General features: G+C 64.5%; 2 protein-coding genes across 11 annotated transcripts; one reads left to right on the forward strand and one right to left on the reverse strand.

The window, feature by feature from the left end:
• On the reverse strand, positions 1-4108 carry HRAS (HRas proto-oncogene, GTPase). 10 transcript variants are annotated; one of them, XM_080816719.1, is made up of 6 exons: positions 4014-4090; positions 1738-1898; positions 1381-1559; positions 1101-1260; positions 924-1005; positions 1-437 (listed from the first exon to the last, which is right to left on the reverse strand). In XM_080816719.1, the coding sequence occupies exons 2-5, from the start codon at positions 1846-1848 to the stop codon at positions 943-945; spliced, it is 513 nt and encodes a 170-aa protein (XP_080672845.1). In that variant the 5' UTR covers positions 1849-1898; positions 4014-4090; the 3' UTR covers positions 1-437; positions 924-942. The 10 variants fall into 10 exon arrangements, with proteins under 10 accessions (XP_080672845.1, XP_080672851.1, XP_080672852.1 ...); XM_080816725.1 differs by lacking the exon at positions 4014-4090 and adding an exon at positions 2984-3137; XM_080816726.1 differs by lacking the exon at positions 4014-4090 and adding an exon at positions 2584-2863.
• On the forward strand, positions 4101-24108 carry LRRC56 (leucine rich repeat containing 56). Its single transcript, XM_080816713.1, is given in 15 exon segments — positions 4101-4215; positions 4718-5235; positions 6995-7068; positions 7526-7712; positions 10952-11039; positions 11656-11716; positions 19546-19642; positions 19715-19915; positions 20706-20889; positions 21279-21455; positions 21535-21599; positions 21808-21950; positions 22164-22264; positions 23441-23724; positions 23726-24108. Coding segments are annotated over 13 exon segments (1656 nt in total). The 5' UTR covers positions 4101-4215; positions 4718-5235; positions 6995-7030; the 3' UTR covers positions 23756-24108.
• The last annotated feature ends 84 nt before the right edge of the window (positions 24109-24192 follow it).

Consider the following 24192-nt stretch of genomic DNA (forward strand, 5'->3'; position numbering starts at 1 on the left):
TCAAGACCATCCAATAATTTACTGCGACTCAGCCTGTGCCCAAAGGACCAGGACGGGGCTGGGAGGAGAGTGACAGCCAGGTGCCGGTGGCCTCGGGTCACCACAGTCTGTGCAAAGCGTCCTGGGAGGTGTGCGGACTCTGTCCAGGGAGCCTGGGCCGGCCCGGCGGTGTTTCCTTCCTTCCTTCCCCTGCCCCTCCCTCCGACGGCAGCACCTCCTCCTGGCATCCGGCACCTGCATGCCCCATGCCCATGCTCTGGGGGCACAGAAGGCCTGCGGGATGTCGGGGGGAGGGGGCGGGGGGCCCCGAAGGGACGTCAGGACAGCAGACACTTGCAGCTCATGCAGCCCGGGCCCCCCTCGTCGGGCGGGCTCAGCTTCCGCACCTTGTGCTGCCGGATCTCGCGCACCAGCGTGTAGAAGGCATCCTCCACACCCTGGGAAGAAGGGGCCGGCTCAGAGTGGGACTCGGCCTGGGGGCCTGGCAGGGGAGGGGACCGAGGGACCCCCGGCCTCAAGCTCACGTAGAATCCCTGCCCGTCCCCACCCTCTTCCCAACCCGACTCCCACGTGGCCCCTGGGCCCTGCTCACCCCGCAGCCCCAGGCCTGCCCCCACCAGGCAGCTCGCTCCTCAGGAGCCTCCCCCACAGGGCGGGCCCGGGGTCTGGCTCACAGCTTGAACATCCCCGTGTCCCACTCCTTTCTGACCTACCGATCCTGTCCCCACCAGCCCACGAAGGGGGCAGGGCCAACAAGGGCCCACAGGGCACTCTGGGGGCCGAGGAGCCAGGGCCCCAGGGTCGCCGCTCCGGCCTGGCTCAGGGCAGCTCTCTCCAGGGACCTCCACCTCTCCCTGGAGCTGGGTCAGCCCAGACCCTGGGCCCCGGCCTCCCTCGCTGCCCTGCCGTCCGGGGACACTTACAGCGCTAGGGGCCGCTGGGTCACGGGGGTCCCGGAGGGTCCCAGAGGGTCCCGGAGCTGGAGCCAGAGCCAGAGCGGCTGCCCTGTGTCGGGGGAGAGGGGGCAATGAGCACTGCTCCCTGGCAGGGGCGGGGCGGGGCGGGTCCCTGGCTCTCGGTGGGGTGGGGAGCCGGCTCACCTGGCGCGTCTTGGCTGACGTCTCGATGTAGGGGATGCCGTAGCTGCGGGCGAGGTCCTGTGCCTGCCGGGACTCCACGGTGCGGGCAGCCAGATCACACTTGTTCCCCACCAGCACCATGGGCACGTCATCGGAGTCCTTCACTCGCTTGATCTGCTCCCTACAAGGGAAAAAGTGGGAGCCAGTCGCTCGGCTGCAGGCACAGCTGCACCCGGGACCAGAACAGAGACATGAGAAGAAACAAGGCCAGGGAAGCCCCAGGGGCCGGCCAGCGGCTCACCTGTACTGGTGGATGTCCTCAAAGGACTTGGTGTTGTTGATGGCGAACACACACAAGAAGCCTTCCCCAGTGCGCATGTACTGATCCCGCATGGCGCTGTACTCCTCCTGGCCCGCCGTGTCCAGGATGTCCAGCAGGCACGTCTCCCCGTCGATAACCACTTGCTTCCGGTAGGAGTCCTGCAGGAGGACAGGGCTTCAGGAACCCCCCCCCAACCTCTCCTAGGATGGGCCCATACCGGGCACCTCTCCTGCCCCGCCCCCAAGTCCCACAAGCGGGGGACGCCGTCCCGTGGAGCACACGGAAGACAAGCCCACCTCAGGAGTCAAGGCTGGGGACGGGAGCGCCGACACTCACCTCGATGGTGGGGTCATACTCATCCACGAAGTGGTTCTGGATCAGCTGGATGGTCAGGGCACTTTTCCCCACGCCTCCAGCGCCCACCACCACAAGCTTATATTCCGTCATCGCTCCTCAAGGGCTGAAGCCCGGGGCACTGCCGTGGTCTCCCGTCCCGCCTGCTGAGGGAGCTGCACTCAGCACAGGCCCAGCCCCACGGAGCAGGCCTGTGAGCTCCCCGCGCGGCAGCTCTACCCTCTGGCCCCAGACAGCCAGGGAACGGGGCCCAGCCCCCCCACCAGCCCAGGGGTGGCAGACGGCCCCCACTCCAGCTGCACTTACGGCTCTGAGAGAGCAGGGAGCTGGCCCCCAAAAGGCAGAGCTGACAGCTGAGAGCATCTCCCAACCACGCACCCAAATTAGAAGTTGCTGGGTAGGCAGAAAGCCTGAACTGGAGGCCCTGCAGGCTGAGGTTACCAGTCCCCTCCCTGCAAGAACAGGTCCGGCCACAGCAGCGTGCCCGGGCAGGCCAGCGCCAGCCTTCAACCGGCTGCGGACCACCCCCCCCAGCATGTTGCTGCCTTTGACAAGCATTTACTGAGCGCCTACTGCATGCCAGCTGCTGCTGCCGGCGCAGGGTGACAGGCAGAGAGAGAAGCCCCCGCCCCCTTCTCCAAGAAAAAGGCCGGCACGCGTTAAAATAAGGGGAAACCCACGGCATCCTGTTGCCATATGAGCTTTGGAGAAAGGAAGACCGAGGAGGCGGCCGGGCGCGGGTTGGGGGGAGGAGGGTTCCCGGTAACGGACCGAGAGAAACAGGCCCGGCGGAGGCGCGGAGCAGGGGTGCAGGTGAGCGAGACTCACGGCCTCGGGCTGGGGCGTCCCGATTTGTGAGGCTGAACGCGGGGTGCCCTTGCTCCTGTCCCCAGACGGTGGGCAGCGACTTCCTAACCCCGGACTCGCCGGCTGTGTACCGTGATGGCCGCCCAGCGCCCGAGCCCTTGGGAGCCCGCCGTGGACTCGAGGGGGGCCGCGGCGGACCTCGGCTCGGGGCCCCCCCGCACGCTGCCCGAGAGCACGGCTGGGGCCCCGCGGAGGGCAGGGCCGCGGACGCACCGCGCCCCCGCCGCCGCCCGCAGCCCTCCCGCCCGCGGCTCACCTGCGCCCCCGCGCGCCCCGCCGCCGCCGCCGCGCCTCCAACGCCCCGCGCCGCAGCCCCGGTGGGGGCCGCCGCCCGCCCCCCGCCCGCCCCCGCCGCACTCACCGCTCACTGGCGCGACTGCCCTCGGGGCCGGGGCCGGGGCCGGGGCGGGGGCGGGGAAAGGGGCCGCGGCCGGGGCGCGCGGCTCGCCCAGCGCATGGGCTCGGTCCGCGGAGGGTGCGGCTCCGGCTGCGGGCGGCGGGGCGCGGGCGGCGGACACTCGGGGTGGGGGGGTCGGGGACCGGCGCACGCCCCGCCCTGCGCCCGTCCGTCAGCCTGACGCGGCTTGCCATTGGCCGAGGGCGCCGGGCCCCGCCCCGGAGCCGTCCCGCCCCGCCCCGCCCCGCTCCGGTTGGCCGACCCGCCCGCCCGTCAAGAGCCGTGGCCGGGCGGGGCTTCCGGGAAACGGCGCGGAGGGCGGTGCGGGCCCGGGAGGCCCTCGTGGGCCGCGGCCTAGGGGGGTGGGCTCTGCCAGGCCGGAGGGCTGCGAGGACGCGGGGGTCGCGGGTCCGGGGGCGACGGCTTCCCCGGAGAGGTTCCGGACTCTCCCGGGGGAGTGGAGGCCCCTCAGGAAAGCCGGACCGCCGGCGGCTGCAGGCTGGGGCGGGGTCGCCGCGGTCCGGCTCGAGCCCCTGCCCTGCCCTGCCTTGCCCGGGAGGGCTTCCCTGCGTCGCGACGCGAGGCCCACCGAGGGGGCGCCGGAGCCGAAGGCCAGCCCGGGGGACGAGCCTCAGGGAGGGTGGAGGGCCAGCGCCGCCGACGCCCCCCGGACTGGGGGACTGAGAGGTGGGCGGAAGCCTGGAGCAAAGCGGAGGGGCGGCCGGGACGAGGGTCAGGCTCCCGCACGGGCCGCGCCGGAAGCCTCTGGGACCCCCGGTGGCCGGAGGCTCGGCTGCTTTGCACCCCTCTTCCCGTGCGGTGGCTCCGGAACGGGCGCCCCTCCCAGGACACCTGGCACCTCGGTTAGTCCTTGGGCGCGGCACAGCCGGTGCGCCCAGGGCCACAAGGTGCAGGGGCGTCTCCGCGGGGTGGGCGGGCGGGGGGTGAGGGATGGGGCCCCGTCCGAGCCCACGGAGCAGCGAGACACACATACCCTTTTTGTCCCATATAGGGGGTCTTGCTTCTCTCCAGTGCGCAACCCCGCCGGGGCTCCGAGGACGGGCCTTCTCCCCCGCACCCTCTCACCACCAGCCTCGCCCAGCTTGGGCAGGCCCTGCAGACCGGCCCACCCAGCTGCCCGCCGCCCAGCGCTTCCAACCCTACAGAAGCTTACCGTGTGGCCCAATTAACAAATGGTACCCAGCAAGTCCCACCCAAAAGTTGCTCAGAGGGGTGTACTGAAATCTCCCCCATCCCAAATACAAACGCACATCCCACCTCCTTTCGAGATTTTCCAAAAAGACATGGTTTTAACATTTTAAAAATTTTCAGAGTGGTGCAGAAACACACCCTCCTTATTTACAAAGAGAGAATGGTGCTTACCCAGAAGACCCAACCTTGCTTTGCTCGGACGCCACCCCTTCCCCTCCCCTATCCCCTCCCATGCCGGCTCGGGGCTGTTCTCTGGGAGCTCACCCCACCGCAGGCCGTGACCTTGGCGGACCCCTTCGGGGGCTGCCCCCGCCCCACCGCATCACCGACCCCACGTGCCGTGGCAGTCGAGAACAGGGCGGGATTCGCGCCTGGCGCGCATAAATGGGAGCGGGTGGCGGCGTCCCTCGCGAGCATGGACCCTCCAGATTCCCCTGCGGTGTCCAGATCTGCGTTTCCCTCCTCTTCGGGGGGATCCTTTCCCAGGCGCGTCCTTTTGTTTTGGCATCGACCACACTTGGAGGCGAGCGTACATCTCTGAAGGCCGGGACCTCGGGGACGACCCTCCCAGCCGGGAAAGGTGGGCGCTGCTCCGCACCAGACAGTGCCTTTGCAGGGGCTGACCCCTAGCCTGTCCGCGCCCCAGCCTCCTCGCCGCCGCACCCCCCGCCCCCGCGGCTGGATGTCCTCTCACCTCCGCCCCCTGGTTCCCGCCCAGCGCACGGGGCGCCTACCGGGTGGGGCCGAGCCCTCCAGATCCCAACCCAGTAGGCTGCCGCCCCGCCCCGCCGGCCTGCCCTAGCAACCGTTGCTAAGGGGCGTGGCTGAGCCCGGAGGTTCCCGCGGCCTCATGAATATTTTAGCATTCAAATGAGGCTCCGGCCTCGTTGCCATGGCGCCCCGGCCCCGCAACCCCGCAACTCCCGGAAGAACGACCCCGAGTCGGAGTGAGCGCCCGGCGGCGGAGGGCGCCCAAGGCGGTGGCACCGGGGCCGACCCCTCAGGTGAGAGCCAAGCACCCCTATGGGCCTTGGGCCGCAGGCCTCGCTGTGTCTCCCCCGTGCCTGGGGGAGACTGAGGCCGCGGACGGGTCCTAGGACGAGGCGGCAAAGCCAGTGGGAGACTCGGTGGTACCCCTAGATGTCCAGTCTGGTCCTTCAGGGGCCCCACCCACAACCCTAGCCGCGCTGCGAAGGGCTCAAGGCCCTGCGCCTGCCTGGGAGAGGGAGGCAGGGACCCAGACTCTGCTCTGGGTGTTTCCATAGTGGGGACCAAGGAGGGGACCAGGCCCCGTCCTCCGAGCCCCTCTACTCTGAGGTGAAGAGGTGCAGTTGTGCAGGGGACCCGGAGAGCTGACGACCCAGGCCAGGGGTTGGCATTAGCCTGGGCTGTGGACACAGGCCCACAGGTTTCCAGCTGGGGAGGTTTGTGGGGCTCCCAGAGTGGCAGGGCAGGGTGGGAGCAGGGCGGTGAACGGACAGTTTCAGCCAGTGCCTGAATGGGAGGGGACAGTGTTTACATGGGAGCTGCGGCTACCAGCTCAGGCCTGGCTCCTTGGACCCCAAGACCCTTGGGCTAGACAGGACCAGTATGCGGGGCCGGGTCAGGGTAGGGCCTCTAGCCAGCCGCTGTCAGGCACAGAAGGGAAGGCAGTGGGCTCGGCCCAGGATGATGCCCAGAGACATCCTGGGGCTGTAGCCTGACCAGCCTATACACTCCCTAGCCTATACATCCAAGGCTGGGATGAGGGTGGGCAGCACTTCCCAGGAGGCACAATGGCGGGGGCCCTCCTGCCAGGTTTGGGGCTTTTCAGCAGCTGGAGAAAGACAGACAGCAGAGGGAACCTGTGGAAAGAAATCCTGCCTGGAAACCCTGTGAATCTGTATGTTGGGGCTCACCTGCACGGCCTTAACCTCCTTGGACCCTCAGTGTACAGATCACTTTCCAGATGAGGCCACTGAGGCACACAGAGCCTGGGCAGCTTGTCCCAGGGCTCAAGCAGCCCCTTCCACCAGGTGGCCGCCCTCCCAGCCCTCGGCATGAGCGAGAGGGCGCAGCTTAATGCGTCTGGGGGGCTGAGAGAGAAGAGCAGTGCCCGAGTGTGCCCCCACCACACCCACCAATTCCTCCAGTGGGTAGGGGAGAGCCCCCTTTCCGCACATGCGGACACAGCAGGCCAGCACGCTGCCTGCAGAGGGCCCGCTTGTCTTGGGGCGCAGCGCTCGCTCCAGAGAACGAGCTGAAGAACAGAACGTATCAGGCTTCTCAGGGAAGTAATCCAGGAAGGGCAGGGGTAAGTCAGCGAGGCCTCAACCCAAGTTGGAGGGAAGTGCCCAGAACATTCCAGGCAGACTTCTGGCTCTAACTCTAGAGATGACTCCAGGGCCAGGGGTCCGGCCAGGCGTCTGCATCTTTAAGGGGCAATGCCGGCGAGCCTCGTGCAGGTGTCCAGGGACACACTGGGCAACATCCCTTGGAGCCTGGGGCTGAGGGGGCTCCGGAGCGGCCAGGTGCCAGGGAGGCCCACCTGTGAGAGACAGTTCAGACTGACAGACCCGGGACCCCTTTTGGAGAGAGGATGGCATTAGTCACCCCCTGACTGTTCCTCATCAGCCAGTCCAGGTCCCCCATTAGGATGATCAAAGGACCTGAGGGCCAGTGCCCATACGGACGGCCCCGACCACCTCACACCTGGCCCTATGACCTCCGCCCGGCCTGGCCCAAATGCCCTGGCCAGGAGGCCACCACGACTCTCTCCTGCAGGTGTCACCTGAAGACACATGCTGCCGCCTTGTCTGGATGTTTGACCCACGGTGGGAGAAGGCAGCTGCCTCCGGGTGAGGGGCTCGGCGGGCATAGGGGGGTGGGGAACGCTTGAGAGCCTGACCCTGGGCCCCCAGGCCTGGAGACCACTGGTGGAGACACACGCCACACGGCCTGAGCCAGTGGCTTGCTGCTGGCCCCAGCTGACAGAGCGAACATGACCTGGGGCCTCCCCTCAGACGCACGGCCTGGGCAGGACCTCAGATAGGGGAGTCCCTGCTGTGGACCCTGAAGGATGGGTAGAAACACAAGGAGGTGACCCGCCCAGACCCCAGTGGGTGTGAGCTAAGGCTGAGCGGGCGATGGTGAGGCCACCACGAGCCCCCTGGCAGGCTGAGACCGAGTGAGTGAGAGCCCCATCGGAGCCAGGCAGGGTGAGCCCCAGGGCCTTGCTGCACACAGTCCCAGCCAGGCCGCAGATCGGGGGAAGAGCAAAGGCTTAGTGGCTTTGCCCTCTGCCTGTCCGCGCAGGTTGGACGGGAATGGCCCAGGCCTGGGACGGAGCCCACGGGCCTCGGCCGAGCGCGGCCACGGTCCCGGTGTGGGAGCTGAGCTGGCAGGGCCTGCAGACCCCCGCCCGCAGCGCAAGGACTCGGGCCGCCACAGGGACAGGCGTGCCGAGCGGCTGGATGATGAGTCCCTGTCACCTGCCCGGCTGGTGAGTGCCGAGGGGCGGGGGGCTCAGGCCGCAGGGGTCCGATGGGGCAGCATGGGGCACGTCCAGCCTGCGCTCGGCCCGCAGCCCACCGAGCCCTGCCTGACTGAGGTCCGCCTTCAGCCCCGCTGCGTCCCCAGCCCTGCTCCACCCCCAGGGCCAGCCCCAGGGGCCCGGTGACAGCGATGGCCCCCAGGCACGCAGGACGCCCGAGGGCAGGAGCTTGGCAGGAACTCCCAGGTGTTCTCCTGGTGCGCAGGAACCACTCTGTGAACCCCAGAAGCCCCCTGTTGGAGCAGCGCCATTCCGGTGGGAGGCTGGGCGGCGGACAGTGCCAGGCGCACGGAAGGGGCAAACCTCCAGGGGTCAACGAAAACACAAGCAAAGGGAGGGTCCCCTGCCGTCCAGGGCGGGCTGGCGAAGCGGCGGCCGCTCCAGGGTCCCACTGACTGTGTCCGGGGCAGCTGGGGAAGGCTTTCTCCCAAACCTGGTTCGGGGGGGGTTGCTGCCGCCCCCCACTCCCACCCTGCGGCCCACTGGGAGATGCAGAGCCTTCTCGACTCCAGGTTCCCACCCAGCAACCCCTCTGGGCAACTCCGCACCCACCGTTGGCCATGCTGAGGGGGCAGGTCCCACCGGGTCCAGGCACTGCCCAGGCAGCCCTCAGGCCCACACCCACCCTTGCACAGGGTAAGAATGTGCAGTGCCCGGGGAGGGGTCCCTTGGAGACTCAAAGGTGACATGCTCACCAGCATGCAGAAAGGAGCCTGGCTGCCTGAGGTCCCTGCCCGCCTTCCTGACCAGCTGACTCACAGAGAAGCATCCGCACTGATCAGGGGAGGTGGGAGAGACACTCCCGCCGGGCCCCCTCCCCAGGCTCCAAGCCAGCTCCTCCGTGGGCACGGCCCTCCAGCCATGCCCACAGGCCCCTATCTTCCCAGGGTCTTGATCCAGTGTGGAGTCCATCAGGACAGCCCTCCCACCAGCTGCTCAGCTGGGGGACAGAGACAGGCCCACCCCTGCACCGGCCAGCTCTGGGGTCCCCTGTCCCTCTGCACATATGAGGCCTGGTTCAGACACCACAGGTGGGCTTGGTAGAGGGGCCCTCCTGGGGCCACAGGGGACACCAGGCTGACCTGCAAAGACACCCCGGGCACTGGCTGACCTGTGCACAGAGCTGGGGTCTCATCTGCTGGACAGAGCAGCTGGCTGGGGACAGAACTCCCTGCTCTGGACAGCAGGACAGGGAGGGTCCAGCCTGGCCGTGCCGGGCAGTGCCGGGAGCCAGGTGCGGATAGGAGCAGACCCCCCACCGCACCCTAGCTGGACCCGGAGGGGGACCGAGCCTTGTCACCCACCTGGTATCACATGCTGGGAGCCAGGCCAGGAGCTGCAGACTTTCCTGGGGTTCACTGGACTCTCTGTTTCATTTCCTTTCCATTTTGTGTTCGTTCGTGGAAGACAGTGCCCAACAGGGAGTGTTCCTGCATAAGCGCGTATGGTCACTATCTTCCTCAGACGGACGGTGGGGGATGTCCCTGCCACACAGAAGGCTTTGTACACCCTGGGAGCCCTACAGAATTGGGCTAGTTGGGGTGCAAACAGTATCGTGACTCTGTCCCCTCAGATCCACTTGGATACCCCTCATCATCCTCGGGGCAGCGCCCACCCACAACACTGTCGGGTGGACCTTGTTGACACTAAGGCACCCTGCAGCCGTCCTGCGGGACTTCCTTCCCCAGCACCTGGGCCTGGCGCGTCTCCGTATCTGTCTGTCATCTGCGGACACACAACGCTGACCACAGACCGCCCAGGTTCTGGCTTCAATGATGGGTGTCTGTCCTCAGGCTTGGGATCTGCCTGGCAGGTTCCCACTGGGATCCAGGCTAAGGGGGCCATGTGGGGCAGCCCTGCTTATGGTCGGCACCTGGGGGGAAGCCGCAGGTGAACCCAGGTGCACACTTGAGGGCTCCCTGGGCCAAGCCCAGCATGGATAAGGCCGCCTGCTCTGGGGTCCGTGTTATCACTGGGCGGGAAACGGATGACAGTTCTAATTCAGGGGAGGAGTGACAAGTGTGAGCAATGGCCCACCTGCCCCACACCCCCCGAGCCTCCACACCCCCAGGTCCCCATTAACCACACATCAGGTGAGCCCAGCGTCCTGGAAGAAAATGTTTGCCTCAGGCACATCTGAAGAAGGAGCCCGGGAAGCATGAAGCCCCGTGTGGCCCCACGGCCAGCCTGCAAGGTGGGGACAGCAGGGTGACTCATCAGCCTCTCCCCCTTGAGGAGGGGTCTGGGGGCCCACTGGACACGTGTTTGGGCACCACGTGCTGGGAACACACTATACCAGAGATTGCTGTCCCTATGGTGGCTTCTGTCCGTCCTGGGGCCTCCTTCCTTCTCTGCCCAGCTCCTACCTGGAGAACACGGTCCTGAAAACCGGTGTTTTGGACGGTCCCTGTGAGCCCCAGTCTGGGCCGCAGCTCGCTGGTGGTCAGAGGTCACCACACCTGCTTTTCAACATGGTAGAGTCCAGTGACGCCGGGGGCCAAGAGGCATGCCCACGACGGGGTCTGGACACACCGCTCTGCGACTCAGCCACTGAAAACGGGGTCACCAGCTCCCCGGAGGCCTCCTCTGAGAGCCCCAGAGCCTCTGCAGGGGTAGCGGGCGCAGAGCACCCCAGCCTGCTCCCAAGACGGACTCCCACAGTCACCCGGCCTGCGGACCTCCTCAGCCTTTGCTTCGGCTGATTGGAGACCCACGGTTCCGCATCTCCGAGCACCCTCCCTTCCCCCGAGCCCTGTGTCTCCCGGAGCCTCATGTGACAAGTTCCTCAAGCACATTTTCTGCCATCCGGCCACCCCACGGGACGGACACTCCATTGCCGCACGACGCACACATCTGGCTTTTCAGCCCTAGCAGTGCTCACATCGGCCTCCCAAACTGGTCCTAAACCCTCTGTTATATGGGGGCCTGTTCCATGGGTCTCGCGGGGACACTGGCCCTCAGGCCCAACTCTGCAGACGGGCCTCCCAGCCAAGCACGGTTACTGTCTCTCTCCGTACCCCGTGCTCTCATCCCCCGCCAGCCTGCACCGTCCGCGGCTAAGGTCAGCAGAGACGAGGCAGGGAAATATGTGCCACCTGTCCCAGCCCCATGGCCAAGGGCAGGGACGTCACGGGGAGGGAGTGACCCCTGTCCAGTCCCCACGACTGACCCGTCATCGATTTCTGCAGCGGGCCCTGGCCCAGGTAGATGACCTTCGACTGGTGAGCATGCTGGAGATGTGTGTCAACACTCGTGAGAACAGCCTGGGAAACTTCGGTAAGAGCCCCTCCCTGTCCACGCCCCGCCCTGGCGAGCTCGATTCCTCTCTGAGGGCCCAGCCGCCCCAGTGTGGCTCTGGTCTTTGCACCCCTGCGCCCCGCGGACCTGCCCTGTGCCCTACGAGACTGCCCTGCACCCCACAGACCCTGCCCACACCCCCCGGCCCACCCTGCACCCCTCGTTAGGGGATCAGGACCATCCCGCAGGGTCAGTGCCCTGTCCGTCAAGGGCATCTGACTCGGAACCCTTTGCCGGGGCGTCGGGGTTCGCGGCGACACCGGCCAGGGCCTTCCTGTGCTCTGGTACCCGGTGCCGCGCGCTGACAGGGCGACGGTCTGGGGTGCCCGGGGCTGGCCCTATGGCTCAGGGCAGGCCCCGAGCTGCGGTGGCCCCACCCACGCCAACGAGGCTCCCCTGCTCCAAGCTGACTCGCGAGTCCCATGGCCTCTCGGCCTCCGGGTGGCCCGCTCCACTCAGGCACACCTCCCGCACCCGCCTGAGGCCGAGGCTGCACCAGGACAGCCCGGCGGGGCATGGATGCCTCCGGAGGGGGCTGAGGGGGGAGTGCGGGAGTGCGGCCTGGTCACCCACCGCTCCCTCCCACGGCGCACAGGGGTGCACCTACCCAACCTCGGCCAGCTGAAGCTGAACGGCAGCTGCCTGGGCTCCGTGCGGTGAGTGCCCCTCTGGCTGGGGGCGGAGGGCCCCCACGGAGGGGCTCCTGGGTGTCCTGCGGTGTCCGTCTCCCAGCCCTAATGCCCACACTTCCAGCCTGACTTGGGTACATGCAGCTTGTGTCACCCGCCCCCAGCTGGGTGGAGGCCCGTGCTGATGGTGGCCCATGCTGCCCAGAGCCAGTGGTCAGTGTCAGGCCGGCCACCCAGGTCAACAGACTGTGGGGTGCCTGGGAGGTTCCCCCGACCTTCCGCAGAGGATCCTCAGCCAGCAAGAGGTCTCTGGTGGGTGCCCCAATGCCACCCAGGCCTTCAGGGTTTGGGGGCATCCCTGTACCACTGGGGCGGGGAGCCTGGGGAGGTCAGGCTGGTCCCAATCAGCCCTCGTGCCCAGCAAGACCAGCACGGCCTCACGTAAAACACAATAGCACTTTTTTTCCCCAAGATTTTATTTATTTATTTGACAGAGACACAGCGAGAGAGGGAACACAAGGGGAGAAGGAGAGGGAGAAGCAGGCTTCCCGCTGAGAAGGGAGCCGGATGCGGGGCTCGACCCCAGGACCCTGGGATCCTGACCTGAGCCGAAGGCAGACACTTAACGACTGAGCCACCCAGATGCCCCAACAGCACTTTAATAATCAATTTAAAAGACAAAATTCAAAACTAAGGACAGATTAATGTCCTCTGTTTACCTCATTGGCTGGAGAGAACGAAGCCCAATTACTATCAGACAGTTTCAAGCGCTCTAGCAAAATGGGCCGCATGAAGACACTGCTGACTGGGGCGCCTGGGGGGCTCGGTCGGTGGCGTCTGACTTCTGGTTTCAGCTCAGGTCCTGATCTCAGGATCGTGGGATCAAATCCCCCATCGGGCTCCCTGCTCCGAGGGGAGCCTGCTTCTCCCTCTGCCTCTGCCCCTCGCCCCGCTCAGGTGCTCACTCGCTCACTCTCTCTGACAACTACGTAAATAAAATCTTTAAAAAATCATCGAAAAGAATATAATAAAACACTTAAAGGCCTGGAAATGGAAGCAAAGAGAGCCAGAAGACCGCGTGGCCCCCAGAGCAGAGAAGCTGTGAGCGGGTGTCAGGGAGCCGCGGCCCGGCGTGCTCCCACCGGGGCCGTGGGAGGGTCTGGAAACGGGGCCTCGGAGACGCCCCACATGCGTGGTTAAGCAGTGTTCTGACAGCTTAATCTTATTTATTCTTCCTCGTGAAGCCGTACAAATTAGCTCAACGAGGAATAAGGTACATCGAGAGCACATCAGCAGGAGGTCATAAGGAGAAGCAGAAGGGATCAAAGACTTAAGGAGTATGACCCACCACTGTGACAACACAGAAAATTCAATTCCAGGAAAAATGATTCGATCATAAATTACAAGAAAACCTGTTCTGTCCCTTGACGACAACAGTGAGAAACATGACGAGTCTCGGGTTCCTTCCGTTACCAAATGCTGAGGCTTGGCCACAGGACGTTTGCTAATGTCCACGGGCTGAAGGTGGACAGAAGTCCGTAAACGGGAACGGATCGAGTCTGACAGTCCGGGAAGCTCCCGTCGCGACGTAGCCGGTGACAGCAGCCGCGTTCGGGACGCTGGAATCTCGGGCAGGAGGGAGGCCCGGCCGGCCCGGGGAGGAGCGCGCCGCTCCGGATCTCAGGTCCAGGCTGCGAGCCCCGTGTTGGGCGCGGCCACTACTTAAAAAAACAAAAGTCAAATCTCAGGCAGGACATCAAGGACTAGAAAACAGTCCCCAACGTAGCGTCTGTCCGTCCGGTGGAAGCCGAGCGAGAGCTCGGCCCCGGCCGGCCCGGAGAACGCCGCTTGCCGCCCGCTAAGGCGCTGTTAGCTGAGCCGCGCGCGGGTCTCCCACCGCGGGCGCCGGCGGGGCTCGCTCCGCTCCGCAGTCCCTCGGGAGGGGCCTGTCTGCTCGCTGCTTCCTGGGCCCTGCGTGGCCTGACCGGGCTTCACGTGGCAAGGCGCCCCCCGACCCCCGGAACCCCCGGGGCCGCCTTCACCTGAGCCGAAACCTTCGTTTCGGTCTGTCCCATCGGTTCTGCTTGGTGATCGGGGTCTTGCTTAAGAAGCTCCTTCACACCCCAAAGTCAAGGGCTGCGTTCTACGTTTCCTCTTACTCGCTTTCATGGTCTCGCCTGTTACTCTCGGGTCTTTCCTCCAACTCACCTGTGAGGTCACCTTCGGTCGTGGCGTGAGGCTGGGACCCAGTTTTCCTTGCTGCCATGAAGTGAGTCTGTCTTCCCGACATCATCTGCCCCGCAATCCCCACTTGCCTGCGGGCCGGGGCGCCACTCTGCCCTTTAGGGGGCCCACGGGCAGATGTGACTGCGGGCTCTCTGTCTCATCTGTCGGTCTGTCCCTGCCCCAAGGCCCCGCTGGGCATCGGTGGGGCTCTGTGTCCAGTGATCCGCATCTGATGCCCTCATCTCAGTCTTCCTTTCCCCAGAACGGCCCAGCAGCTCCTGAACAGTTGCCACACTTGGAGTTTACGAACCGATCTTGGGTCTCGCTCACGGGACTCTGTCTGAAGTTCCTTTTTGGAATTACAGAAGATTCATGTGCTAACTTGGGTTATTTGCTAAGCCATCTTCATGCCCAAATACGCTATCACTCTCCATTCCTGCGGCCTTTTATATGCTTAAGAGCGTCTTTAAACTGGCCTGTGAAGCTTGTTATCAGTTAGATTTTGGCGGCGAGTCACAGAAACCTGGGTCCAGCATGCTCTGGGCCAAGCCCAGTTCTCAGCGCTGAGGAGCCGGACTCCCGTGGAGCCCATGAGAAGCCCAGCGTTGGCTCTTGGACTCAGGTTCATTCAGCCGGTCTCCCCACAGCGTGCGACCCCGTGTCGTCCTGCACGTCCCCTCCCAGGACCCGACGCGTTCGCAGGCTCAGGCATCCTTTGCGCCAGCAGCCGGGGAGAGTGTCAGATTTCTGCTGAGCAAAGCCCCACGAACTGGCGGGCTGGCGGCGGGAGTCATGCCTGCCCAGTCGGGGAGGCTGGGGGTCAGGATCGGGGTGGACAGCCATGGCTCCTTCCGAGACTGAGCGGGAGCCCATCTCACTCCCCTGTCCTCCTGTGGGGCTTTGCTGGCCGTCCTCCACGTCCCCTTGATGGGCAGACTCAGCCCAGTCTCCGCCTTCACGTTCCTGTAGCCTTCTCCCTGCGTCTGGGTCTGTGTCCCTCGGTCTCCTGTTATAAGGACCCAGATGGCACCAGTGTCACCCCACTCCACTATGAGCTCTTTTTTTTTTTTAATTAACCTATAATGTATTATTGGCCCCAGGGAGTGTGAGCTCCTCTTAACTAGTTACATCTGCAACAACGGCAGCTCCAAATAGGGTCACATCCTGGGCTGCCGGGGCTTAGGGCTTCAACACACGCACATCGGTGGGGGCGGGGGAGACACAATTCATCCTGTGACAGGGATGTGACCTCCTGTGTCTACTCGTAAGAACAAGCAGGTTCCCGGCATCCTTCCTATGTTTCTTTGGGCAGAACCGTGGCACGTGCACACCCTCGAACACCAGCTGCTGGAGGACCATGGAACAGGAACTGGGGTGGGCTCACCAGGACCTGCCCCCCCACCTACCCCACGGCCACTTGGAATGGGGCAGGACACCTGCACTCTGAAGCCAGAGTCCCCTGAAACCAGAACGAAGTAATTCCCAGACATTCACGGTGGTCCTATGACCATGAATGAGGTCCTGTTCCTGCCGCCTTTTCTGGTTGACTCTTGCAAGCATACAGCAACATTATGTTGATTTGGAACACATTTTTCTTTAAAGATTTTTATTTTTCATTTATTTGACACAGAGAGAGAGATCACAAGCAGGCAGAGAGGCAGGCAGAGAGAGGGGGAAGCAGGCTCCCCACTGAGCAGAGAGCCCGACGCGGGGCTCGATCCCAGGACCCTGAGACCATGACCTGAGCCGAAGGCAGAGGCTTAACCCACCGAGACACCCAGGCGCCCCCAGAACACATTTTTTTTAAAGACTTTATTTATTTATGACAGAAAGACACAGCGAGAAAGGGAACACAAGCAGGGGGAGTGGGAGAGGGAGAAGCAGGCTTCCCTCAGAGCAGGGAGCCCGATGCAGGGCTGGATCCCGGACCCCGGGATCATACCTGAGCTGAAGGCAGACGCTTAACGACTGAGCCCCCCAGGCGCCCCCAGAATACAGTGAAACACGGCTGAGTTTCCCACACGGGCTTTGTATCTGGCAACAGTGCGTCCTCATTTTCTTCTTAGTAAAACTGCCAAGCTCGTATTAATTCCAAAGTGTGTTAATTCCGTTGGAGTTTCTGTCTTGGTGAGGGTCTGATCAGCACGTCGTGGGCCGTCTTTCACTTCCAGCCCTCATGCTTCTTCCTCGTGCCTTCTAGCACAGTCTTGGGTATCAGCAAGACAGCCGCAGGCACCGCGGGTGTGCGTTTTACCTGGCTGGGTGTGTGTATGAGTGTCTGTGCCCTGTCAGCACGGTCAGACACCGGTGCGTCACCTCGAGGCTCCCAGGGCACGGGGCGCACTCAATCGCCGAGCACTGCAAGCGCCGAAACACGGAACTACGATTCGCTGGGCATTGCCGCGCCCGCATTCACGAGGGACACCCCTTTGCGCCCCCGCCAGCGTTGTGCGTCTCCGGTTCCGGAGCCAAGGCCTGACCCTAGGTGGCCTCTCCCTCTTCTTGTTCTTTCCGGCTGCTCTAATTTTGAAACTTCTTGTATGCGAAATCGGTGTGCAGGATGGAGAGCGTCTACTCCATGATGGCTAATTAGAACTTACTCTTAAAGACAGTCTGGATCTGAGGACTCAGAGGGCTGGGGGGAGGCCAGCATCCAGTGTCCCTCTCTTCGGGCGCCCGCTTTCTCTGGTTCCAGAAAAGTGGGCTTGTACTCTGCTTGCCGGGGTCTCCTCTTTCTTTCATCACTGCTCTGGCTGCGACTCCTTCTCTCTTCAGACGCTGCCTGTTGGCTTGCGCCGTCTCCTTCTTCCCCGTCCTCAGGCTGGCTGGAGGTCGTGCATTAATGTTTCGAAGAACGCCGTCCGGGCTCTGGCAGTCCCCCCGCGCTCCGTCTGGCCGTCACGACTTTCATCCTGGCCTTCATTGTGTCTCCTCTTCCTGTTCGTTTTGCGGTGTGGTGGTGGTCCTTTTCTAGCTCCTGGAGCTAAATGCTCAGCTTAATCCTTGTAACACTTTCACTGTGTTTTGGGTAAACGTGCTGAAGGCTGTTCCTCTCTATGTACCACTTCAGACAGGGCTCACGGATTTGGGATGCTTTGTTGTCATTAGTTCTAACCATTTGGTAATTTTCCTATTTAATGTGAGATGAGGCAATATCTACTAGTTATTCCCAACCTGTATGTTCCATAAAAAGGGGACTCCCCGTTTTCAGCTGGGCACGTAGTCCCCAGACTCTCCAGCGGCACAGACAGAACGAAACAATAACAGCGGCTCAAACACGAAGACAGACTTGACAGCAAAACTGCAGGAGGCCTCGTCGAGAGATCACACGGGGGGCGCCTGGGTGCCTCAGTGGGTTAAGCCTCTGCCTTCGGCTCAGGTCATGGTCCCAGGGTCCTGGGATCGAGCCCCCCATCGGGCTCTCTGCTCCACGGGGAGCCTGCTTCCTCCTCTCTCTCTGCCTGCCTCTCTGCCTGCCTGTGATCTCTGTCTGTCAGATAAATAAATAAAAATTTTTTTAAAAAGAGTGAGATCGCACAGGAGACGGGAATGACAAACGCGAGCCCAGCTCTCCATCCGTGCACAGAGTCTGGGGGCGCCCGTGGGACGGAGGGCCTGACACGTGCATCCGCTACAGAAGGAAATGGAAACCACAGAACAGAACGCAAGCTCAGAGACTCAGGAAAACTCATCAGGCATAAAAGACTTTCAGCTCCAGACTGGAAGAAGGCACCGAAAGCAACCGGCCAGCGGCAAAGCGCACACCTCACAAACTCACCCACGTGAGGACGGCACTTGGAGGCGGCCGAGGAGAGGGACCACCTCGTCCTTCAGGAATTAGAGGATTGACGTTTTCCTGAGTCTGCGCCACAGAGACGCTCAAAGCCAGACGACGGGACCGTGGAAAGGAGGCATGAACCGCGACTTGCATGCCCGGCCAGCGGCTCTCAGGGAGTCAGAGACCGAGGAAAATCACTGGGTCAAATTAACCCTCTTGAAGAAGTCCCTAGACACAAATTTCAGCCAGTTCAGAGGCAGCGGGAAAATCCACTCGGGGCACCAGGCTGCGGAGACACGGGGTGTCTCGGTAACTGGGAGGCACAGACTAAGGGGTCCCGGGGGCCAGGTGGGAGGCGGGCCAGACGTCCCTGGGGAGCGTGTGCACTGGAAGAGGGGCCCCGCGGATGTCTTCGTGAGTCACGTGGGCACTCGAGCAGGGGAAGGGCGAGGGCCAAGTCCCTCCGTGCGAGGGTGCAGGGTGCGCCCGGGGGACACGGGGAGACCCGCAGCCTGCCCCGGCGTGGGGCACGTGCCAGCGTGGGTGCCGCGCAGGTCCGCTCTGCCCCCAGCGCCGCCCCCCACCCCCTCGGGCCCCTGCAGGGAAGCCGCCCACGCCAGGGCCCCCAGTGGCTCAGCTCCTCGCCGCGGGATTTCGCACGGTCGCTCCCGACCTGAATGCCCGAGAAGCTGTTAATAGTATAATCGGAATGTCAGGGGCTCCGCAGCCCCGAAAGGAAAAGGTCAAAACGAAGGAGACCGACAGGGCAGGGAGGGGGAGGGGGAGACCGACAGGGCTGGGAGGGCCTAGAACTTCCAGACTCCTTCAGCCAATACCGTGAGCCACACAGAAGACGAGGCGACTCGGTATCTTCAGAACCAGCAGAGCAGCCGTGGGAAAGGGTCAGAAAGCAATCAGACTCCTCAGACGCTAACTTCAGAACTAGACAATGACGCTGACATGACAACGTCGGGGCCAGGCTGGAGGGAGGAAATCGCCCAGAATGCAGAGGGAAAGGCCACAACAGGTAAAGGGGACAGAGAAGACAACGGTATGGGGGTCGTTCTCGGAGGATCGACACGCGAGTGGCAGCGCTCCAAGCGCGAGAACGCAAGCACGGGCAGGGAGAGCGCGGAACCGCCATCGAGACCACCCAGAAGCCAATGAGAAGGGGCTGAACTCTGGACCTGTGCCCTGTCAGGGGACACTGAGGACAAGAGGACCCCAGAGGCAGAGGTGGGGCCCCAAGAGCCCTGGCCTGCCCATCAGCAGCGGAGAGGGAGGGCGCGGCAAGGACAGGGCCAGGGCTTGGGCAGGGACTGGCCGTGGCAGGGGAGGAGGAGGTCCTGCGGGCAGAGCTGCTGGTGGAGGGGCTGTACGTGGGGAAGCCGTCCACAAGAAAGGCCAAACAGAGAGATGAAAGGAGAAGCCCCTGGGCTGACCCCACTGGGGAAGGGGCCGCCTTGCCCACCCCCACTGCAATGGGCAGCAGGTGGGGCCCAGCCAAGCCGTCCAGTGCGGGTACCACCCCCACCCCCACATTCCCCCCACCCCACCCCACCCCCCACCACCAGCCTCAGGCCCTCCAGGCTCAGAAGAAAGTGGATTCAGCCCATGCTGGAGACCAGGAAGTGGCAGCAAAGAGGGAATGCAGGGGGGCAGGGGCTCCAGGGGCCCCTTCCTTGGCCTGGAGGGTGCCACACATGAGCCACAGCTCACAGGCACCCCTGCACCTGGAGAGAGCCAGGTGTGGGTGGTGGATGGGCACGAGGCGTGGCATGGGGCCTTCATGGACACGGACATGGCCCTCCAGCCCCAGACAGCGCTGACCAGCCAACCCCACCCTCTACAGAGACCTGGGCACTTCCCTGGCCCACTTGCAGGTGCTGTGGCTGGCTCGCTGCGGCCTGGCCGACCTGGATGGCATTGGCTCCTTCCTGGCCCTGAAGGTGGGTCTTTGGTGTCCTGGGCTGGGGAGAGGGTACCCGGCCAAGCCCCAGCTGAGCCCCCTGCCGCCCTAGGAACTCTATGTCTCCTACAACAATGTCTCAGACCTGAGCCCGCTGTGCCTGCTGGAGCAGCTGGAGGTGCTGGACCTGGAGGGCAATAATGTGGAGGACCTGGGGCAGGTGTGCTACCTGCGGCTGTGCCCGAGGCTGGCCACGCTCACCCTGGAGGGCAACCCGGTGTGCCTGCGGCCGGGGCCCGGCCCTTCCAACAAGGTGTGTGTCTGCGCCCCCAGCAGCATGTGCACAGGAGGGGGAGGCACTCTGGGGTCCTCCCGCGGTCCCAACGGCCTCTCTGCCCACCTGAGCACGGGCCACGTCCAGGCTGGGCAGCAGGGGCAACCCCAGGGCACGTCCCCAGGGCACAGCCCGCCTGCACCTGGAACTTGCCCACCATAATTATGCTCATCCTCTTGTATCGCTGGGGACCCTCTGGGCCCCAACCGACCACACAGAGCCCCCAGCCCGTAACACAGCCCTGTGGGGTCTGTTCAGGGAGCACACGGACTCACGCACGTGCACACGCACATGCATGCAGGCCCGAACCCCCTCCATCCCCTGCAGCCCGGGCGTGCCCTCAGCGGGAATGCACTGACACATCGTGGGCTCACGCACACCCTCCACAGCCGCACCCCCCAGCACTGCCCATGCACACCCGGCTCTCACACTTCTGCCCTGAGAGGTGCGGTGCCATGCGGGGGGCCCGTGTACGCTGGCTGCCCGGCTGGGCCGCAGCTCTGAGCTCAAGGCAGCCCCACAGGCCAGAGGACAACCACTGGGCCCTGGCTGTGAGCCTGGAGAGTGAGCTCGAGTGCGGGTGAGAGCCCAGTGTCCCCAGAGTCCCTGCTGGCCCAGAGTGACCCAGGCCAGCCCGGCAGGGTGGGGCGGCATCCCCAACCCTCAGCTCCCCTGCCTTGCCCACAGAGGGCCTGGAGAAAGCGCCACAGGACAGAGCTGGCGTGAAGGGGCCCCCGGACCCAGGCCTGCCGCACCCTCCACCCCGCAGGTGCCCCGGGGCTACAACTACCGGACGGAGGTGCGGAAGCAAATTCCCCAGCTGCAGGTCCTGGACGAGGTGCCGGCTTCACACACAGGCCGGCCGGCCTCCCGGAAGCAGGGCCAGGACTGGCTCGTGGTGAAGGCGGCCCTCAAGGAGGGCAGTGTCCTGGGCGGCCTGCTCCCTGGGCTGGGTACGGCAGCCACTCACCCGCCCTCTGGCAAGGGCTGCCTCACCCAGCCTGGACCCCTTACTGGCTGAGCTCCCGAAGAGGTTGCCAGCCCCCACCGTCCCCAGGGAGAGAGCTCTATACCCCCAGCACCCCCTAGGCCTCGTGGAGAGGGATAGCCACATCTCATATCCCTTCTTGGCCTTAACCGCTTGTTCCCAGAGCCCTGCACGCTCGCCCCCAGGCCAGGAGAACCTCCCCGGGAGCAGCACCTGGTGGGGCATGGACCTCCAGACACACAGATGTTGGGTGGCAGGGGTCCCTGGTCTGTGGACAGTTCTGGGGGGGGTGGGGCTCTCGGGCTGGCCAGCTGGTGTGGGTTTCCATGACCTCTGATTTTGACCCTCGGGCAGATTGTCCCCACGGAGCCCCCATTCAGAGACTCAGCTCCGAGCTCTCCTTGCCTGAGACCCAGCCACGGACCCCCAGGCCATGGCCGCTCTCCCTGCTGGTCAGTGGGGGTCCCCTGCCTGAAAGCCTGCTTCCCAAGGACCCAGCTCCAGAGGGGGACACAAGCAACCTCACCCATGGTAAGGAACCCATCTCAGCACGAAGCTGACCCTGTAGCCCTCAACCCCAAAGCAGACCTGGCCACACCCTCTTCTGCAGGGGCTAGTCGAGTCCTCTGCGGGAACCCCACCAAAGGCCTGTGGGAGCGTCGGCACCAGTGCCAGGTAGGCCTGAGACCCACAGCTGGGTCAGGACTCCAGGACTTCCACAGGGGACCGGTGTCCCAACCTGACAGTCCCCTGCCCCCCAGCCACTGCTGGCCAGAGGCTCTGGCTCTCTCCCAGCAGCCAGAGCAGCCCTTCTGTCTTCAGGGGACTCCCTGCCCAGCCCCCTTGAAGGCTGTGACCTCAAGCCAGCCCCCTCTCTTGCCAGGCCTGGCCGGTTCCAGAGCAGCTGCGCCCACCCAGACTGAAGGACCCGGCTGCCGGTGCCCCCAGCCCAGGGCCCGATCCTATGGAGAGCCGTGAGTCCCTGGCCTTGGCTAGGCTTCCGGCCTGCAGGGAGCTGCGCCTGCGGTGGGTAGCCCCCCACCCCAATCGAGACCCACCACCGCATGTCCTGTGCGGTGGGAGGTCGTGGCTAGGGATAGCCTTGGTACCAGGTGGGCGGGAGGAGTGGGCCACGGGAGCCTGAGGTTGAGGGATCAGCCCAGGGGCACACTCATCTGGGACGGGCTCTAAGGGCAGGGCTGCAGCCCCCTCCCCTCACTCTAGCCCCCTCCCTGGTAGGTCCCTGGAGCCCCAGCGGGAAGGTGCCGTAGCCCCCCGGGGCCCACAGAAGGACAAGTCTGGGCCCAAGACTCCCTCCGGCACCCTGTGCCCGGTCCCAGGTATTGAGTGACCCCACACACTGCCCTACACCAGCATTCATCAGTTTGGGCCCCCTTCCCCCGCGGGACTCGGACAGCGGCTGTAACAGGGCAGTCCTTTCCTGAGGGGGGCACTGCTTACACTCAAGAGCTTCCAGCCCCAAGTCCTCCTCCCTGAGCCCATAGGGTCACAGCGGGGTGTGAGCGGGGAGTCTGGACCAGAAGAGGGCAGGGTGGCAATGAGTGGCCAGGACAGGCCCACTGGGCAGGGAGCAGGGCACAGGCCAATGCAGAGAGGCCACCAGATGGGCCAGGAGACTATGGTGGGGAGGGTGCTGCCCTTAGCCTGCTCCCGGGGCCTGTGCTGGGCTCAGAACACTGGCTCCAGACGGCCCATGGCTGAGTGGGCCACACACAGGAGGGACCGCAAGCCCGTGGAGGCTTCCCAAAAGAAGGGTCAGGATCGACTGGTAGAACTGAGTGGACAAGCCTGGGAAGAGGCCTTGTAAGCAGGGGGCTTCGGCTGAATGGCCCTCCTTTGTGGTGGGGAGTCAAAAGGGCCAGACGGGACTGGGACGCAACAGACAAAGCCTCCGGCTTCCCGGTGCTGGCAGGTGCCCGGGGGGAGGGGCCCGGGGGGAGGGGCCGGAGAGGGCGGGCCCTGAGGCTAGTCAAGAGCTGTCCGTTATGGGGGTGGGCGGCCCTTGAGGGAGAACAGGATGGAGGAGCGATGGCAGCCAGTGGGGACTCGGGGAAAGAAGGTACCAGAGCCTCCTGCTCCAGGCCGGGTCCGAGTAGGCACAGGGTGACCACGGCTATACCGTCCAGTTTGTCCGGCGTTGGGGGGGCAGGGGGAAGCGCCAGGGGCTCACTCTATAGAGAGGCTTAGAACCTAGCCCGGGGACACCCTTGGGGCTGGGATCCAGTGACCCAAAACCAGAACCCAGGTTTTGTGGCTTCTGCATCCCCAGCAACTATCAGCCGTCACAGGGCTGCAGAGACACAGCTTCCCAGGGGAGCAGAGGAAGTGGAAGAGGGACGCTGCTTTGCGGGGGGGGGGGGGGTGCGGGGGGGCGGGGGAGGGCGTAGGGGGAGGAGCCACGTGGACTTTGCCACCTTGCCTGTGGTGACTCCCACCACACCTAGTGATCTCTATGGGGGCCCTTGTCTGACAAGCTGTCTTTCCTTGTTCTCCAGAGCCTTCCAGGACCTTGGGCTGTAACCTGACGCCCTCTCCCCCCAAGATGCCCATGCCTTCTGATTCTAGCAACAGCTCCTGGGGCTCCACGGGCCTGCCGTCCCGGAGGCGGAGGCTCAGAGCCCTGTGTAGCTTAGGGCCTGGCCTGGGGCAAGGGCCTGGCCTAGGGCAGGGATTGGCTACAGTGACGGCAGCTCTGAGAGCCCTGGAGGTGACTTCAGGCCCAAGCCCTCCAGCCCAAGGATGTCCAGCCCCAAAGTCAGCAACGGATCCAGCAGCCAGACCCCCCGGCCTCCCGTGCCTGCCGCACCTGAACCCTATCACCCCAGCCCAATCCCACCCCTAGTGTAACGCCCCCACCCACTGCCAAGCTGGCCTGGACTAAGGGCCAAGGAGCCCCAATGTGGTTGTGGGAGCCCCATGTGAACTCTGGCTTCATGGAACACAGAGCATCCTGGGGGGGGGTGTTGGGGGATGGGTAGTGGGCTTGAGGTAGAAGAGGCCCTTCTTGGTGGAGGGGAGTCGGGTGTCGGGATCTTCAGCTGCAGGCACAAGAAAGAGCCCAGGCTAAGAGAGCCCAGGTACCCAGCACAGGCCCAGCTGCCGGCCCCCTCCAGGGAGGCCCACCAGCTCTCTTGCAGGCCCTCTCCAGATGCCAGGGTGCGGCCAGGCCTCCCATCCCCGGGGGCGGGGGGTCATTTGCGCGGTTCCTCGCCCACCCAGGGATGGGGCAGCCAGCTCCCTTCCCTTG

Source organism: Martes martes (genome assembly GCF_963455335.1).
Source record: "Martes martes genome assembly, chromosome: 10".
NCBI lineage: Eukaryota > Metazoa > Chordata > Mammalia > Carnivora > Mustelidae > Martes > Martes martes.